At 34.3% G+C, this 18,807-nt stretch overlaps 3 protein-coding genes across 3 annotated transcripts; 2 read left to right on the top strand and 1 right to left on the bottom strand.

Moving 5' to 3' along the window:
* Nucleotides 1–711: 711 nt before the first annotated feature.
* Nucleotides 712–6,275, top strand: TRIADDRAFT_53212 (uncharacterized protein; the record flags this gene model as incomplete). Its single annotated transcript, XM_002109278.1, has 17 exons — nt 712–1,023; nt 2,437–2,502; nt 2,911–2,992; nt 3,260–3,323; nt 3,467–3,567; nt 3,681–3,727; nt 3,843–3,971; nt 4,106–4,152; nt 4,258–4,312; nt 4,536–4,577; nt 4,853–4,912; nt 5,059–5,153; nt 5,357–5,403; nt 5,490–5,626; nt 5,711–5,866; nt 5,950–6,011; nt 6,110–6,275. 17 exons carry the CDS (start codon nt 712–714, stop codon nt 6,273–6,275), a joined length of 1,668 nt encoding a protein of 555 aa, XP_002109314.1.
* A 1,862-nt stretch (nt 6,276–8,137) lies between these two features.
* On the bottom strand, nt 8,138–9,939 carry TRIADDRAFT_53213 (uncharacterized protein; the record flags this gene model as incomplete). Its single annotated transcript, XM_002109839.1, has 2 exons — nt 8,138–8,944; nt 9,601–9,939. 2 exons carry the CDS (start codon nt 9,937–9,939, stop codon nt 8,138–8,140), a joined length of 1,146 nt encoding a protein of 381 aa, XP_002109875.1.
* A 1,365-nt stretch (nt 9,940–11,304) lies between these two features.
* On the top strand, nt 11,305–18,659 carry TRIADDRAFT_53214 (uncharacterized protein; the record flags this gene model as incomplete). The annotated part of the gene is made up of 25 exons (XM_002109279.1): nt 11,305–11,379; nt 13,212–13,274; nt 13,532–13,762; nt 13,930–14,002; nt 14,126–14,195; nt 14,277–14,390; nt 14,557–14,635; nt 14,780–15,143; nt 15,339–15,461; nt 15,931–16,054; nt 16,125–16,192; nt 16,285–16,318; nt 16,487–16,647; nt 16,738–16,803; nt 16,916–16,993; nt 17,088–17,136; nt 17,239–17,305; nt 17,384–17,450; nt 17,535–17,573; nt 17,657–17,741; nt 17,886–17,943; nt 18,086–18,142; nt 18,204–18,306; nt 18,418–18,489; nt 18,538–18,659. The coding sequence occupies 25 exons, from the start codon at nt 11,305–11,307 to the stop codon at nt 18,657–18,659; spliced, it is 2,442 nt and encodes an 813-aa protein (XP_002109315.1).
* Nucleotides 18,660–18,807: the final 148 nt, after the last annotated feature.

Here is an 18,807-nt window from a genome sequence, read left to right on the forward strand (position 1 = left end):
TTACAGATAGTATTATCATTCGATATTATATATATCCTAGTAACAGTAATATACTATGCTATATTAAGATTAGTTAATGGTCCAGAGCACATTATGATAACTAATGTACGGTGATGGACATACCAAGTTAAGATTAGCAGGTACTGTAAGATATCTACAGTGCGGTAGAATGTCCTTCGTACTGTGGTCAATTCTATACCAATCATTATAATGTGTCTAAGGATCGCTGTCGTATGCAAGCAAAGCTTGCTCTGTCGATAACAACCGTTATAAGAAAATGTAACAATCAAAATGGCTGTATAGAAAACTCTATAAAGATTCTATGTTTATTCAATTTTCATCAGAATATTGCATGAAATCAAAATTTAAAGGCCCAGTGGCCACCCTTAGCGATATAACGAATACTATTTTAATAATCAGTACTCTGCAGAAATTACTACCTTAGAGCTATTCGTTTTACATGAAGAAATCTTTAGGTTAAAAGTACTGTAAGAATCTTATACTGACCTATTGAAATGAACCCATAATCAGAGTCATTTAATAGTAGTATAAATACCCCCGCGCTGCTCGTTTCAAGGGAGGGTGGGTGGGATTACTATACACTTAATTTAGAGCGGGTTATAGTATGTTCAAGGGAAGAAAGAGAGTGATCACAATTGCTAGTGGTTGATTATCATCCACAAAGTACTACGGTGCTCGAGTTAAATCGACATGTCTTCGTCGTCGAAATTAGAATTAGCTCTCAAATGCGGTAGTGGTCTATTTGCATCTTATATGGCGTATCAATTTATGTATCGCCAAGTTCATGACCCCTACATTGATACCTTTGCAACAAGCTATGATTACGTGATTGTTGGCGGTGGCACAACGGGTTGTATATTGGCCAATAGATTGAGCGAAGATCCTAATGTAACAGTCTTGCTTTTAGAAGCTGGAGGAAAATATGTTGATAATCCAGTTGTTCCAGTGCCTGCTGCAACAGGCACTTTGCAAGTGAACTCTGGCATTGATTGGAGTTACAAGGTAAATCAATGTTGTTTAAAGTGTATAGAGGATCTGTTGTAAGAATGGCGTTTCAAGGAATGCTGAGCGAAAATCTGCAATTCGTTTCACTACGAGTAATGTACGCGTACTCGTATACTCTACTCTACTATGGAGTATTAGAACACAGTATCTTCTATTTCATATCTGCCTTCAACGAGCTTGTGAAGTTGCAGTCTTGCAGATGGTATTCCAACTGTACAGCGATTGAAACAATAACAATAATTACGTATCATGAACTACTGTATTGGTTCCCTCCAAATCAATTGTACCGAATAAGAGGCGATTCGAAACACGAATTGAAAGCAAAGATGAGAATGATGATGAGTAGGAAGGGTGTAAACAGTATTCCATTCTCTGCTTCAATTATTAAAGAGTTTATCCAAGTGCAAATGCAGGATTCGCTACTAGCAGATCGCTTGATCGATGTCAGTGAATGTACATTGTGCAGTATTCTGGCATCGATACAGTACCGATCTACTTTACTAGCTGCTATCGATGTAATGCCAAATTATATCTACATACTGTACATGCATACGTCCTCTACAATACAATGACGCCGCTAATTTTTTTTATTTTTTATTTTCATTCAAAATATTATTTTATTTTTTGATTTATTTACTGATACTGTTAACTGCTGATTCATATACTGCACGAAACTTAGGAGTAGTCTATAGGCTGCAAATATTGTAAATTGTGAATCAATGATTTTTTGGTTACATGGAGCTCAGCAGAATTGTTGTAAACCTACGCTTTTGACATTATGGTGTCTATAATATTGTTATTGTTTGAGATCCATGTTTTTCCGCCCAGTCATTTTTTCCAATCGTAAAAGCTCTACAGCCTGGGATTGATGAGTTGTAAATGAAAATGTCAATTTTGCCTAAGAAGCATTACTATACTGCTAATTAAATTATGATAATAATCAATTAAACATAACCAAAACGTGAATGACATTAAGCTATAACAAAGAAGAGCTCAGAGTCGGAGCGCACCTTGGTTGTTAAAATCGATCTACTGCAGTTGTTAGTTGTGAGTATACATAGAAAGCTAAAACTGTGTGCAACTGATGCCCCACAGTCTCCGTATGCAGCAGTCGAGGTACTGTCTAAAGTGGTATAAATGGAAATAGAGATGGAAGATCAAAGTCAAAAATAGAAGATAGCAAGAGTTTGAGAATACTGAATCTATTTTATACTGTACTGTACTGTATAGTATTACTCGTATACTTGTAATGGCGGCATCTTATCTAATGTACGTTCTTACGCGGATGGCGGCGTGGCGGCTTCTTGGATTTTAGCTGACATTTGGACTTTATTACCTCTAAATTACAGCTTTGCACAACGATTCAAAGGAATGTTAGTGTACTCATATTATTCTTGTATCTTTGCCTAGGGATTGCCGCAAAAAGATGTATGCAAAGCCTTCATTGATAATTGCCCATTATGGCCGCGCGGAAAGGTATGGCATTCCATTCTTTGCCCTTAGTGCTATAGTGAGCTATGTATTCGTTGACACACAAGTAGCAGCATATTTTTTGCTGACTGATAATACTTTGCATTTACTGCACGCAGTTCTAAATCAATTGATACGAATAACAGATCAAAGTTATCGCATACGTGAAAACCATCTCTCTCTCTCTTGATTTATTATTATTATCGAGTAGTCTCTGGTGAAACAAGGACTAGTATAATGTGTTTACTGGATTAAAATCGACGGCTACTTTCATTACTACAGTATTTGTACGATGATTATATGTTTTGAGGTTAAGTGATTTGCACTACATTTAAGAAATACATGTAACTCATTAAATGATTACAACTTCAGTATATTATTATTAATAAATTATGGCGTGCTCATTACATGCAGATTTTAGGAGGTTCAAGTGCAATTAACTATATGGTGTATATGAGAGGTTGTAAGGGAGATTTTGATTCGTGGCAAGAGTTAGGTAATGAAAACCGACGGTATTTTGTAGTTGACATGATGCAGAATACTCAGATTAATAGAGTTTTTAAGAATAAGTTAGCTTTATTTTATTTTTATTGCTATCTACAGTATTACTGTATCGGCACTATTTAAACTTATACAGTACTACTTTATACATACGTATGCAATATGGAGAAATGGTAGAGATACTAGAAATTTATAGAAACGCTTTTACTGCTAAGATTATGATTGACCATATACGGTATCAATGAATGCATTGTTATACTAGGTGCTGATGGATGGAGTTACAACGACGTCTTACCTTATTTTAAAAAATACGAAAATAATACCAGGTTCAAACTACCTGCATCTATTTACTCACTTGGTTACTGCTCTGTCCGTAGTTATCGATCATGACATACACTGTACTATGTATAGCACATGGACAATTAATAGAAGTCAATGTTTTAAAATTTTTACCATGTCCAATGTCCAGGGCAGAATTTCGAAATGATCCGCAGCATGGTGTTGGAGGACCGATTACTATTAGTGATTCACTCGTAGAAGCACCGTACGTTGAAGCTTTCCTTAAAGCAGGTATACAACACAAGATCAGTAAGATTATATCTCATTGATACTGCTTTAAAGTCATTAGATCTGTAATTATAATTTTCTGCTAGTTTATGCTTATAATCTTATCATTATGTTAGGCGAAGATGCGGGTTATCCTACTTGTGATCTAAATGGTGGTATTAAAGTTAGTATACATATATCTTTAGTTTACTATATTTGATGCCATAATTATTGGTATTTATAATGTTACAATTCTTTTTAGTATAACTATTATTGTATTAAAACTTAAACACACGTAGAATGGGTTTGATCGAGGACAGGTTTTTGTTGGCAACGGAAAACGCCAAAGTACGGCACAATGCTATCTTACAGCGGAAGTATTGGAAAGGAAAAATTTATTTATCGGTATACATTCTCATGTCGGAAAGGTATTGTAATAATGCATTACTTACTGCATAAAATCAAGTCATGTTTAACCTTGCAGTGAATATAACTTAAATCTAGTATCCAGATTTAATATCTTAATTTAAGGTTAAATAGTATTCACTGCTTGATATTTAAGGTAATTTTTCGTGGTAAAAGAGCTGTTGGTGTTGAATTTTCACAAAAGTAAGAATTTATTTACTTCGACTTTCTTATTGTTTTATAAGAAATGTCCTTTACTGTTCGGTTCCGACTTACAGTATACGAGTATAATGTAAATTTCTTTTATAGACAAAAAATACAAACTGTTCACTGCAATCGCGAGGTTATTTTATCTGCTGGAATAGTAGGTACAACGCAACTTTTACTGCTGTCTGGTGTGGGACCACAAAATGATCTAATGGAATTAAATGTCTGTATTACAAATCAAAGCCTTATGTTAATAATGTATAGTTTGTATTTTGACAGTGTAATAGCTTAAATGCAAATGACTTTGCAATATTGAATCAGAGAAATAATATTATGATTACTTTATATCAATTATTAACTAAATGAACTTTTTCCCTTAGATTCCCGTTGTTGCCAATCTACCGGTTGGTCTTAACTTACAGGTAGAGAATGGTTCCGTAAAGTAGAAGTGGCTCATTTACTTGCGGTGTTAATATACCGGATATTATACCTGTATCACTTTAGAGCCACCATTGCATGGTCTTGTCTGCTTCCACGGTGGATAGCATTAAGGAGTATAGTCTAACTAAGGAAAGTGCTTCATCCCTTTCGACATTACTGAAATATATGATTTTCAAAGAGGTGAATAATTGAGCTTAAGACTTCTTTATTAATATATTTTAGCTATGAATTAATTAATTATAATTGGGTTACTTAGGGGTTTCTAACTTCTGCTGGTTACCAAGCTTCCGCTCTGTTTAATGTCAGTGAGAACGCTGTAAGTTTTCGATGATGCATAATTTAATATGATGGCAAAAATCAGAGGAAATAGGGCTCCACATATGTAATTCAGTTGAATACCAGGAAAACTTATCTAGAGGACTACACTTAAGATTCTGATATAATACTGTCATTTTAATATAGGAAGAAGTTCCATGGGCTGAAATGCTAATTCATCTCATGTGTATCGGACCTGATCAAACCGTTTATTATAATAATTTTCGTTATGATGAGAAAAAGTACGTTCTTACGCGTTTTTACAAGAAATATTTTCTTGTCTTACAGACTTAGAAAGTAGTAACAGTCTCAACAAGTAATAAATTACCGTGTGTATTTGTACTTGAAAAGAGTGAATGTTATGCAATGGAATAATATCGACATTAGCGTAATGTTATGTACTAGCGATGTGTTCTTATATTGTGCGACTGAAATTGATCTATAGATTTCCTGCTATGTACGTTGGAGGCCCTCATGATCCATCAACTGCTGGTATTTCATATATTTTTTAAAGGAGGTGGGGTAATTTCGAACTTGTTTTTTCATTAACGTGCCGTTACATTAATTCTTATTGGTAGGGCTGAACCTTATTTGTATACTATCACATCCTAAAAGTAGAGGGTGGATTAAACTTAAAACAACAAATCCAGAAGATCAACCAGAGATACAACCCAATTATTTTCAGCACAGGGATGATATGCGCGATATGGCAAAAGTAGTGTACACTATTTAGTATTGTTACGCTTTACGAGCACAGCGTTGGACTTTTTCTTTAATTTATAATGTCATTATCTTTCAGGGAATGCAATTTAGCCATAATTTGTTATGTAGTAAATATATGAAGCCATACATCAAGGAAATTCATCGATATAATGTTGATTGTCCTTATGAATACAATTCTATTGAATATTGGGAAAGTGTATTAAGTTATTTTTCTTATGACAGTTATCATAACGTGAGTCTAGCCTTGATATTAATTGTTACTAGTCTAAGTAAGTAGGGGTTGGTTATTAACACAGATAATTTTATAATTTATAGATTGGAACATGCAGGATGGGAGATAAGAATGATGATGCTGCTGTAGTAGATCCGCAGTTAAGGTCTGAATTAATTTTGGCAATTGATATTTTGGTTAATAAGATAAAAGAATGGGATAGATGTACTGTACAGTAGCTGTAATTGTAAATCTTGTACTTAGAATTCGAGGGTTACAAGGAATTCGTGTTGTTGATGCTTGTATTATTCCGGAAATGGTTTCTTGCAATACTTATGCACCGATAGCAATGATTGGTGAAAAGGCAGCGGATCTTATCAAGGGCGTTACTGCATCTTCAGGATCTCATCATGATGAAAGAACTGCTTGAATATTGCGCTACTTCAAGTGGTAGCTACCATATCCTAAGCCTTCACGAATAAAGTTATATCGTCATGTTAAGCATTTAGTTATCGACGCATGTAGTTGAAGTCTAGATACGAATATTTTAAGAGAGGTTTAGGATGTACGCGCATGTTGTATTGGTCAATAAAGTGAATGACTTTATGATTCTGATAGGCAAGCTTAGTAGTATGTATTTTATGTTGCTTAAAAACAGATGAGGATATTTACATAATGAAGAATTTTAACTACAGTATTAAAATATCGTTGTACGCGTACACTTTACGCTTGTGGAATTAATCGGAAAGCGTCAATCTGATCACTAATGACACCGTGTAAATACGTATCATGTGAGTTGTAGGTAAAGTATACAGGTATTAAAATGAGGCAACTAGGATACCAGTGTTACCTGTACATTGGCATATAGTAAGCTACGTAGTAGTAATCACTGAGCAAAAGGTCAATAATTACGGTAGATCTGATAAATGACATACGTTATGATTCATCGTTATGATTGTGATGCTTGTAGTATGCATTGCTTGTAAAATCTTTATTCTGTACGGTAAATATCGTATGCGTACACTAATCAAGTTGTATAGCTTTCGTTGGTTAAGGCCACCTTCTTTCTACAGTATGTAGTTCACTACTTTGCTTACTGTAAATTGAATTATCTTTCCAATAACTTTAGGCAAATGTAGATTTGAACGTTACTAGCTCTAATATCAATATTTCAAACTACAGCATATTACTTTTCAGCAAGCTACATCTCCGGATAGGAGCATACTAATCTGACTTAACCCAGGGTCCTCAGCGCCAGCCATTCGAATTGTATGCGATAGTAATCATAATTAGCATTGCTTACTTTTGAACGTGTGCAAGGTACTACTGTACATTCGCAGATCTGTCGTATACTATGTTTGATTTACCCATCCATTACACGTTGCGATTAAATGTGTAATACACCTTTGTTGGAAAAAGCGTCCGATAAAGAATAATGTCAATAACAACCTCATAACTTTTAGATAGATTATACATATGGAATTGTTACAAAACGCAATGGATGCATGCAGAAAAATCATCGAAAATATATTTATTTTCATATCAAATGGGCAATGATATCTATGGAACAATGCAGACTGCATTGCAGGTAATAAGCATATTTAAGCTATGTGAATAAAACAGTAACAGATTAATCAAGACTATCTTAGATATAGTACAAATAGAAAGATAAATATGCTTATATATATACGCTGTCCACAAATACGACAGTTTAATTTAATCTAATCGATATAAAGTCTAATTGAACGATAGTTTAATGTAATAAGCGTAACATGCGTGTGTAGCCATGACAAGGTGCTGGGCATAAACTATAAACGTATACCGAGACAAAGATTACAGCAATACACGTTCAGATACAGTATTCGGCACGAGATAAAATATTTACTCTTCCTACCTTATTTGTAACTAGTAAAGCTTCTTTAGGTTCCATAACAATGAATAAAAAATATGATTTCTTACATTTACAAGCCTTGCCATCATGCGTACATTATTACGTAGTCTAATAAAGTCTGAAAAAATAGTATAATATGCTACTACAGTATACGAATACCCATACCGGATGTGAATTGTGTTTCTTTAATCTTTTTTTGAGTTCCATTTGTCATACTTAGCCGTAGATACCAGATATTTTTCTTATTTTTTCATGAAGATTCGATATTCTATTTAGGTATAATCGTTCTCCATAGAATTGTTTATAGTCATGCAATTCAAAAAAAGTTATCATCGATTCGACGGCAATTCATTTTTATTTAGAATACATTCGAAATTGGATTAGCAAATGCTGTCAACGATTCAGCATCCTTGGAAGTCTTCTTCTGAATTGATAACAACGATATTTTGAAGAATTCTGGCAGAAAGTGGATCAAATATAAATTCTTCCATTGGACTCCACGAGTTTTTTAATACCTTAGTAACTTCTTTCTCTACATAAATCTCATTGCTCGATAATAGGTTGTCGTCATAAGTGCCATTAAGAGCTACATGAAACAAGATAACTGCTTGCTTAAAAGGTGCATCGTCATTGTCACAGTAACTTTGAAATTGACGGGCTAATTTAGGATTTAACGCATGTAATTTGTTAGTAATAGGAATGGTGTTGGTCGTTAAGGCTTTGTTTAATTGCTTCAAGAAGGAATGTTCCAAGTTTTCATCCAAAGCATGGTTACGACTATATTCGCCATGGACATTAAGTTCCATGAACGGTTTTGGTATAGCATCTAAAAGCTTCATAATTAAACAACGACTAGATTTGAATGCGTTTGATCGATGAGCTAAAGTGAAAACTAACGGCTTTTCCCGTTGCAGCCCAGTATTATATATCCCGAATGCTAGAAAAGCTAGTTTTTTCCAAGTATTTTCAGTTTGGGATGAAAAATGATTTTTTAAATCTTGTATTAGTTTGCGAGATTGGCTAATGGCTTCCATCTCATTTAAGGTAGATGCTTTCCGATCGACATTAGATCTGATGCAGTGTAGAAAAATTAGAGCAAGTATACAGAAGCATACGAGTATGATCGGCACGCTACGGTTGGTAATTCTGTTGGAAGGTGTATCTTTCCTTGGATTACTGTCTGGTGAAGGTGGAGTTTGTTTAGGCTTCTGATCGGATTGATGTACATTTGGTGGAGTAAGCATATGCGTATATTAAAGTACAATTAAAACATTGACATTTTAGATGTATGTAATAATTGTTACTCATTGGTGAAGTAAAATAAGAAAACTTTTATTGTAGTCAATTCATTATTCAGTAGATGTACAGTAGACTACTGTCAGTAGTACTGCTATGAATTAGGGTCGGTGTTCCAGTCGATGTCCGTGCAGTACTATGCAAGATTTGGATAAAGTCTCTCGAGTGTTATTGTAGTGTATTATTACAACTGTTTAGCGTGGAGCTTTTACGGTACTATCGTCATAGTCAATTGCACAATAACACTGTTCGCAGGAATTTCTTCCTTTGGTATCATCGCATTGCTGTGCTTACTGTAGTATCATTCATTGATCAAGCGGATAGAAAGAACATTTTGGCATTCACTTTTTGCTGCTGCTTTCTAATTGTACTTGAATAGTGAAGTAATTACCAATATAACAACATCAGGTGAAGATTGCCTTCAATACCGAATCAAATAGTGTACTAGGTCAATCAGACTCGATCAGGAGATATGTCCTTGCTTGCTTCATCATACTGCACTGTACAATCACTTTGACAACACAAACTGGCTGGTATAATATTAATATTTACACTATATATTCCTAACCCTATTTCTTGTCTGATTTCCTATAGCGTTATTCTCGTTTCCTTCCATAGCGTTATTCTCGTTTTCTTCCATAGCGTTATTCTTGTTTCCTTCCATAGCGTTATTCTCGTTTTCTTCCATAGCGTTATTCTCGTTTTCTTCCATAGCGTTATTCTCGTTTTCTGGTGGATTTACTGTCGTAGTTAAATTGGAGTCATCGTGTTGGCCATGCGGGTTGGATGTTATTGGCGGTGTACCCGTTGGTTTTGATTCACTGTTTAACACATCTTTTTTGGCGTTGTTATTTTTCACCCCTTTTCCTTTGCTTGGGGGCGAAATTCTTTTATTTTTTGTTGGCATCCGTAGAGTCTAAGTGATCATGATCATTGCATGATTACTGTATGCGCGTGCAAGTTATATCAGTAGAATATATACGACCGAAAACATCAGCTCATCCTGGCGAGGACTTTTATGACAAACCCAAGCAGGGCTAATATGTTTATGGTCGATCCTAATCCACTTACCGTAATACTGTATCGTTTCCAATATCCTTAGCAAAAATGGTTACAATCCACTGATAAACAAGATGCTGGTAGCGATGGCACAGCGGCAGGTGTTGAATGGACCATTTGAGGTGCTGCCACGTGAATGAATTATTGACTGATTTGGAAGCTGCTGCAATCCCACTTCCAATCAAGGAAAATGGACAGTATGGACGAGTAGAGGACTACCATGGACTTGTGAGAGAAGTAGTGGCAAGTCGCTGCTTCTACTACCACGAATAGAGGACAGTAGAGTACAGTACGTTTCAAAAATGCTCGCGCATACAGTACTGTACAGTACATACTGTACTGTACTGACGTCAGTCTACAGTACTGTACTGTACAGTACATGGAACAAAATAAGGTCTCCAACATACTGTATCTCCGTGCTTGTTGTACAGTACTGTACTGTATAGTAGTGCAGTTGTAGTATATACAGTAGTACTGTATACTCAGTAACTCATTTAGGTACACTGTACAGTACAGTACAGTATGTACTTGTACTGTACGTACAGTACTGCAGTGCTGTAAGAGTGGACATGCACTGTACAGTACAGTACAGACAGACGTACAGTACAGTACAGTACAGGTACGTTTAAAAAATGCAAACGGTCCGTGAGATAAACAACATTGAATAAACTGGTGGATTGCGACATGTCGTAAGAGCGGATATTTCACCATTTCAACCGCTATATGAAAAAAAAATGCTTTTACGGAATGAGGGAATTCATTAATTATATTATAGAAGGTAAAAATAAAAGTACAGGCACATAGAGTATCACCAGCGATACTCAATGTACTGTACTCTACTGCAGGTTGTCGGGACTACGGAGAAGAGTGGCAGTACTGTAGTCTCGTACTGTACAGTACTGTACAGTAGTCAGATCAGTTGTGTTCGGCCACCGTTCATCTTGTACTGTACAGTACAGTGTACAGTACAAGACATTGTGATTCAAGAGCTTCGGTCTGCATCGACTCACGCCACAGTGTAGTCTGTAAACAGCACAGGCGCAGATTACTCATCTCTACTGAAGAAGTGTTGTATATCGCATCTTGGCCGATTGGTGTCCCCCATTAAAAGAAAATGGTTCAGCGCGCCGATTTCTAGTCCACCTAATCCACAAAGGATGACAGAGAGTCAAGTTGATTAAATCGGAACTGTTGATTTCAATTTTATACCCAAATGCCGAGTAATTCCTGCCCTCATTCGCTCTATATCGATAGAGATATTATCAATTATGTTGATCGATTGCCTACGGTGAGTATCCTTGGCAAGATTTGCATGGTAATTTGGAATCATAGGTCAAAGTTGCACTCATGCCACTGCTGCTATTTCACGCGCAAATAGGAGGAGGGTGCTATTCAATCATGTAATCTGTATTCTAGCTAATCGATACCGTCTTATAACTTTAAATTGCTTTCAAAGCATGACCATGGATTCTTTGGTAGTCGTTTCCAATTTTTGCATTGGGTTATGCTATCCCTGTACAATCTTATGCTATATACTGTACATCACTAAAGTGCTATACTGTAGCGTATTGTTTCTACCAAGGTATCACTGACCGTCGGAGTCAGTTGGACCAACAGCTCATTTTGAAGAGAATAAAATGATGGTAGACAGGATTGTATCGTAGTCGATCAACTCTTTCTTTTCCATTGACTGTCTTTAACTTCGATAGAACGATAACAGTGACATGTAGGAGAATGCGATAGCTTCTATGCTGAAGATTGAAGTCATTATTGTTGATTTTAGATTTGATGTGCCAGTGATAAAACGTCTTTTCGCTAGTGAATTATCGTAGGCGACTTACGTTAAAGTCAATCCTGCCTTACCTTGTTTCCTTTGCAGTCGACTTCATCAAGGACTTTCTCCAGTGCGATCGATAGCAGATCAATACAGACTTCATAGTATATTATCAAAATTTTCACTGTAGCTATAATAAATTCATCTCCTACATCTGTAGATACAATATATATATATATATATACATCTTGAGTAGTTGAGATTACTATTTGAAAGCAACATATGCATAGATAATCTTCAATTTGCAAATTGCTATGTAAACAGCATCGGATAAAATGCACAGTACTCATCGTTGTATAGCGCACAAAATCTGGCCAAATTGAAAATTAAACTTCCAAACATATCTTACCATGATACTGTTAACCTATTGACAAGTTCTTTTTATTCAAATCTTTAGTTATAAAAGGCATTATCGATTTCTTTTTCGAACTCGATTGCATTGTTATAGCAAAAAGTGTTTAGTAGTCTATGTATGTAGTAGGTATATGACGTTTCAGAAAGGTTGTTATGCTAGCATCATTCACTCGTTACTAGTATTTGCTTACCAAGGTTTCTCTTACTATCACTCTTACAATGAAGTTATCATAACTGGATCTCAATCTTTACATAGTACACTGAATAGACTCTTTTGAAAAATAGGAAAAAAATAGATTCACAGTATATTCAAGTACAATTTTTCTCCTTATAGGAATCGCTAAGTTGTTCATTCTGTCAAGAAAAGGAATGTAAACTGCTATTATGCGCAAAGGCAAGTAAATTAGCATAATACACCTATTCGATATTGAAGGATGTCTTTATCTATCCCTTTCCAAGGGTCAATATATAACATATATATATATGTCATCATACAGTAATTGAGATACTATATGTATTCTGACAACAATTACAGTATCTTGTACTTTAATAAGATTACTCATTCGAATTAACCTGTAATGTATTGTAGTTATAGTTCGCATGTAGATCTTACAAACAAATGTCTATTATTCACTAGTTTCAATTCTAATGGTGTAACTGCATGCTTGACAGATACGGCACATTTTAATTATAGCTAGTACTGTAAACTGGGCTTATCCCGGCGCGACACTACATTAGTGTAGCTTTAATGTGGCCTTACTCCAAGAATTGATCATGTTAGTGCAATACACCGTATTTTCTAGCAGTACAGAATTTCTACTACATCGTATCTCGTAAGGAAACCAAACTGTTGTTGGTCCCTAAACTTATGCATACGAATAGAACGATATCTTACGCTATAATCGGCTCTTATCTTGAAAATGCGACTGTAGGTTGGATGCGGTTACGTTGGTTGCGATATCAACAGTGCTAAACATTGTCAACGACATGCTGAGGTAAGCCACTATCTAACGGTCTATCATATCAATTCAAGATTAACTATTCTTTACTTAACTATCGATCGTTCATATCATCCGTGTTACTTTGGTAATTATATAGACCCTATCATTTCTTTGTTGTACTGTTTGATTGTTACAACATATTTGTCTTAACTCATACTAGGGGATAGTTTATAAAAGCAATTAAGACTTGATTGTTATTACAATAGAAGACAAAAGTTAAAATTGATCTACTCATTGGTTAATTACTTTAGGAAGTAGGGCATGCTATATTTCTCCATCTACCAACTAAGAGGTCATGGTGTTTCCATTGCCACTGTGAAGTCACTTCCATTTTTGAACAAGAAGAAATGGATGCAGATGAAGAAGGCGATAGTGATGTCAGCTATGATGATAACGATATTGATGACGATTCAATGGATTATGACCCTCCGGTTAACTATTCGCATAGACCCAAGCAACCGCCTTTAATCGTTGAAGACAAGGTAGAACACCAGTATATTATCTTTAAGATTATTAATGTAGTGTACTACTGTAGCTACAGTTAACCAGTATTACCGCGTATCTATAAAGGAATGCATAGGTCATAATAATAACTATTCACTTCTTACATATCAACTGAATTACTGACTTTTTTGCTTATTTTTTACAGACTTTAGATAATATATCTCAGAGTTCAAAGTCATCAGAAAGTCTTGATGATATCGGCCAACTAAAGCCAAGAGGTAATTTAAATGTAGAATCAGTTGTTTCTATAGTCATCCTACAGTCTACCTTGTGTCTATAATGTAATGATTTGCTGCTTAAATAATCAACTCTATTTATACAATATTTGTGTCAAATTCAAGGCTTATGTGGGCTATCTAATCTTGGCAATACATGCTACATAAGTGCAGCATTACAGGCAATGTCAAATTGGTACAAACAATATCTTTATTTTCTATCCATACTTATTTGTGTAAATTGTTAATTATTAAAATGTTTCTAATTCAAATACAGCGTACCTTTGACGCAGTACTGCTTAGAATGCGAAAAATATATTGCCAGAATTCCAGTTGACTCAATTGCTAAACGCTATTGTAAGCTTATTCAAGATATGTGGAGCAAGAAAAGGTATGCACACGTATATTTAAATGTACGGTGTACTTTTAATAAACGCTAATTTGCAATACTATCGCCATATGAAGTGATCTTGTCTTATGTTTAGCTCATTATTCATTAGGGCTTGTAAATATTTATTTATGATACAAACTTGATTTAATGGATTTATTGTTATTAGAAACGATTATGTTACACCAACTGAATTTGTCCAATCTGTTAAAAAAGCCAACCCACTTTTTAGAGGTTCTTCACAACAGGTAAAATATTGCTTATTTTATAGCTTTTCTGTTATATAATTTCTTATAAACATTCCGCTTTTAAGAAATGCATCTGCCTTGTTATTTAAAGTTATAGAATAGATGTTAATTCATCAGCGTAATAAAGCTTTTCTTACTTTCTAGGACGCGCATGAGTTTTTACGTTGTATACTAAATCTTCTACACGAAGAAACTAAACTGCTAATAAGCGGTTTTAGCCTAGATGATGGAAAATCAAGTATTGATACGAATCGTGGTATAAGTGTAAAGCGAACCGCTACGGAAACTGATAAATTACCTAATCCAGACAACCGCTTAGTAATCGCTATTAACAAGACGTGTAAAGACGATACTAATTCCAATAAGTCGAATGATACAAATGTGGTTCAAAAGTGTAAGGATCTTATTGAAGAAGATTACGTTGAAGTGGTGCTTTCGGAGATTGAAAGTGAAAGCTCTGCATCCACTGGAGAAAAATTCTTACAAGACGAGGCTAAAAAGGAGAATGGTAAGCAAGATTCAGCGATCTGTACATATTATATTTAACATATTCATAATTAGTTTTTGTTCATAATACTGATTAATATACGGTACTGCTCTGTAAATTTATAGCCTCAGCACTTACTGGCACTTATTTATAATTATTTGCTTGCATAAGTAGAATTGTTTACTTACCGTAATTAAAAATATTTCAATACTGTAGCGAAAGATCCTCAGGATGAACTTAATATGGAAGAAATAAATAAACTTACAAATACAGAAAAAGAAAAGACAAAGAAAGTCACTAAAGTCACCGTGCCTTCAGATCTTCCTCGTCCAACTCCCGGTATTTATAAAATGTGCATATTGTTATCTTATTATTCCGAATAGTGATATTATACAAGACCGCCCTTAATCGTTTGTATAATAATAATATAAATTTTAAGCAAATCTTCTCTTTAATAAACTAGAAGCTCAAATCAAGTATCATAGTATTATTACGGATACTTTCGATGGAAGAATCATAAGTTCAGTTAGATGTCTTTCATGTGATACGGTAAGTCAAGTTAATTATTAGAGATTATTCTATGGAGAATTCGATTTTTAAATATTAAACAATGCGTTAGATCTCTTACATCAAGATGAAGTTTTACACGAAATTGCTTATTTCTAGGTATCATCCAGGATAGAAAGTTTCCAAGATCTTTCTTTGCCAATTATTAGTAAATATCCCTGGTTCATTTTTACACATTTTCCGAAGTATGTAGCATATTGTTATTCGTACTACCAAGCTAATCAATGACTTTTTTGTGTAGGAAAACGTGAATTGAGTACGGTGATTGGTAATCAATCTTATAATCCTTGTGCTGCGTTAGCAATTACTGCAGGAGAAGAAGAAAGAAGAGGGATGGTGGAAGCCATATGGGATTGGTTTAAAGGGTAATTTTTTTGTTAATTTTATTCTCGTATTATGTTTCGCCTGTTTAAATGTATCATAATCAAACACTAGCTGGATTTGGGGATCGGTACCTTTGGAAGATTGTTTATCGACTTTTTTTGAAGAAGATGAATTAAAAGGTTAACAGTGAATCCGATAAAATTAATAGCTTGATATTACGGTGAAGTCATTTTCGGAATAATTTTAACTTATATTATTGATGTATTTGTAGGTGATAATATGTACAATTGCGAAAAATGTAAGAAGTAAGTATTATTGTCTCGATTCATATTTTTCTTGCCATTTTTGTTGCTACTATCGCCGTAGTACAACACTTGGTTACTAAAATAAATCGTGCGTGAAGATGCACTGTTGTAGATTTTCGTTGGTTTCTATTTAAGCGTATTAACTGTACCCATATATTCAAAATATAGATTACGAAACGGCATTAAATATTCGAAGATCACCCACCTGCCAGAAATATTATGCTTACATCTAAAAAGATTTAAGCATGATTCTTATTCTACGTCTAAAATAAATTGTTCTGTAAACTTTCCATTAACTGGATTGGAAATGAAATCCTTTTTAAATACTGGTATTACGATAACTTTATTAAATTTTTCAAAATTAATAAATATTTCAACTTTAAGTCTCATTAGTTTTAATAAAATCATTTTGTTTGTAGGCCATAAAATTCAGTCAACCACTTACGATTTAGTTGCCATAATCTCTCATCATGGAGCGGCCGGAGGTATGTAATGTGCATTTATTTTTTGATAACACTGTAGATAATTAACGACGAGAATCATAGTTATTATATAGATTTTGCTGCGCTGAGATATTAATATAGCATTATGTTACAGGAGGGCATTACGTTTGCTATGCTTTAAATTGTATTAACCATCGGTGGTATGAATATGACGATATAAATGTTACTGAAGGTAAGACTTTTCCGATATTTTATGTTTTAGTTCGAGTATCCAATTATATTCGATGATAGGTCTTGAATTTAAATTTCCTACTTTTCTTTAATAGTTGCCGATGAATTTGTCTTAAGTGTGGAAGCGTATGTTCTATTCTATCGGTAAATATATTAATTTAATTGCTTAACCGCTCAGCTATGATAATTCCTTTAAGAATTACGGTATATCAACATTTTTTGTTTCATTCTTTGCTATCACGAAAGTAAATCGTCGACACCAATGCTCCAGAAAGATAGATCTAAGATTGCTGCACGTAATCGTTTGCAAGAGGTATTTCTACAATCCAGATCAATGTGATAGTATTTACTTATAATTATCTGTAATACATACGCTTTAATGTTAAATTAGTCGAGCACCGATTTCGTATACATCTCGAAGCAATGGTATCAGGTGTTTTTATCTTGTTCAGAGCCAGGTTAGTTTGACGAATAATTGTATACAATTTGTTACCGCAAGCCCATCATGCATTAATGATTTTTTTAATACTTGAAATACTTAGGTCCTATTACGAATACAGATTTACTGTGTCCGCATGGAGGTAAGTACGAATTTTTATTGAAAATTTCGTTATTAGTTTTATTTCATGCAGTGTTAAAATTTACTTTTTTTACTTCTTGATAGCTGCTTATTGTGCGAACCCTAAATTTGATGTCAACGATTTTGCGGTAAAGGTGCCCTTGCTGGTTTGGAATGAACTCCGTAATAAGTATGAAGCATAAAATTAACTGCATTAACTTTACAATTGCATCTAATGCATTGATTTCTAAGCATTTTGCTCTACTTAAAAGCTCGATTGAATAAATAAGAAATCTGCAAACTTATAAAGTGTATAAATTACAATTATTGTTAGATATGGGGGTGGTCCTAAGATACAAGCGTCGATGGTTGAAACTTGTCAAAAGTGTCAGGTTAGGATTATCACTATTGCTAAATAACGAATTGTAAATGAAAAATTCGCAATAAGGATATAGTGCACACTTAATATTGATACCCTGTACAGCATTTGGTGTTGTGATAGTTATATATCGCTTCTTATTTTAAATTATGTAGGAAATATATCAAACAAGAGAAGAAAAACGAAAAAAAGAAAATGAATACTTTATGAAAGTATGAATTAGTTTAAATGATACTTTATCTACTGTTTGATAACCTTGTTAATGATGTTTAGTTAAAGGCTGCAAGTGAAAGGGATACTGCTAGGGAAGTTTCATATTGCATTAGTTATCAGTGGTTCCGTAAATGGCAAGGGTTTGTCAGATGTGAAACTTTAGGTAATTACTAAACGTCTACCGTATTGAAAGATTAACAAATAGAATGAACGTTGTAGCTGCACTTTAAAATGTACGTTTTATTTATATGGAAATTCCTAATGTTTTTCACAGAGCCTCCAGGTCCTATATCCAACGAAACTATAGTCACTTTAACGAGTGATGGCAAGATACAATTGCGTACTGGTATAAACATATTTTAATTATTTTAGGCTGTTCTTTTACTCTCACTAGAATATCATCTAACTGTTATTTTACTTCAAGGTGCTGATTACGGTTATGTTTCTAAAGAAGCATGGCTTTATCTTTACGGTAGATATGGAGGAGGACCGGAAATTCCTCAGGATTGTGTATAACATATAAATAAATTAATACCGCTTAATTTGTTCATCGAATTGTAACATATGTAAAGTCTGCAGGGTGTTGGTTTTTTACATCCTGTTATTTAGCAAAATTTGATCAATTTAGTTACATTGCTATTGAGTCAACAAGAAGCGACCAATA

The sequence above is a fragment of the Trichoplax adhaerens genome, genomic scaffold (genome assembly GCF_000150275.1).
Source record: "Trichoplax adhaerens TRIADscaffold_2 genomic scaffold, whole genome shotgun sequence".
Classification (NCBI taxonomy): domain Eukaryota; kingdom Metazoa; phylum Placozoa; class Uniplacotomia; order Trichoplacea; family Trichoplacidae; genus Trichoplax; species Trichoplax adhaerens.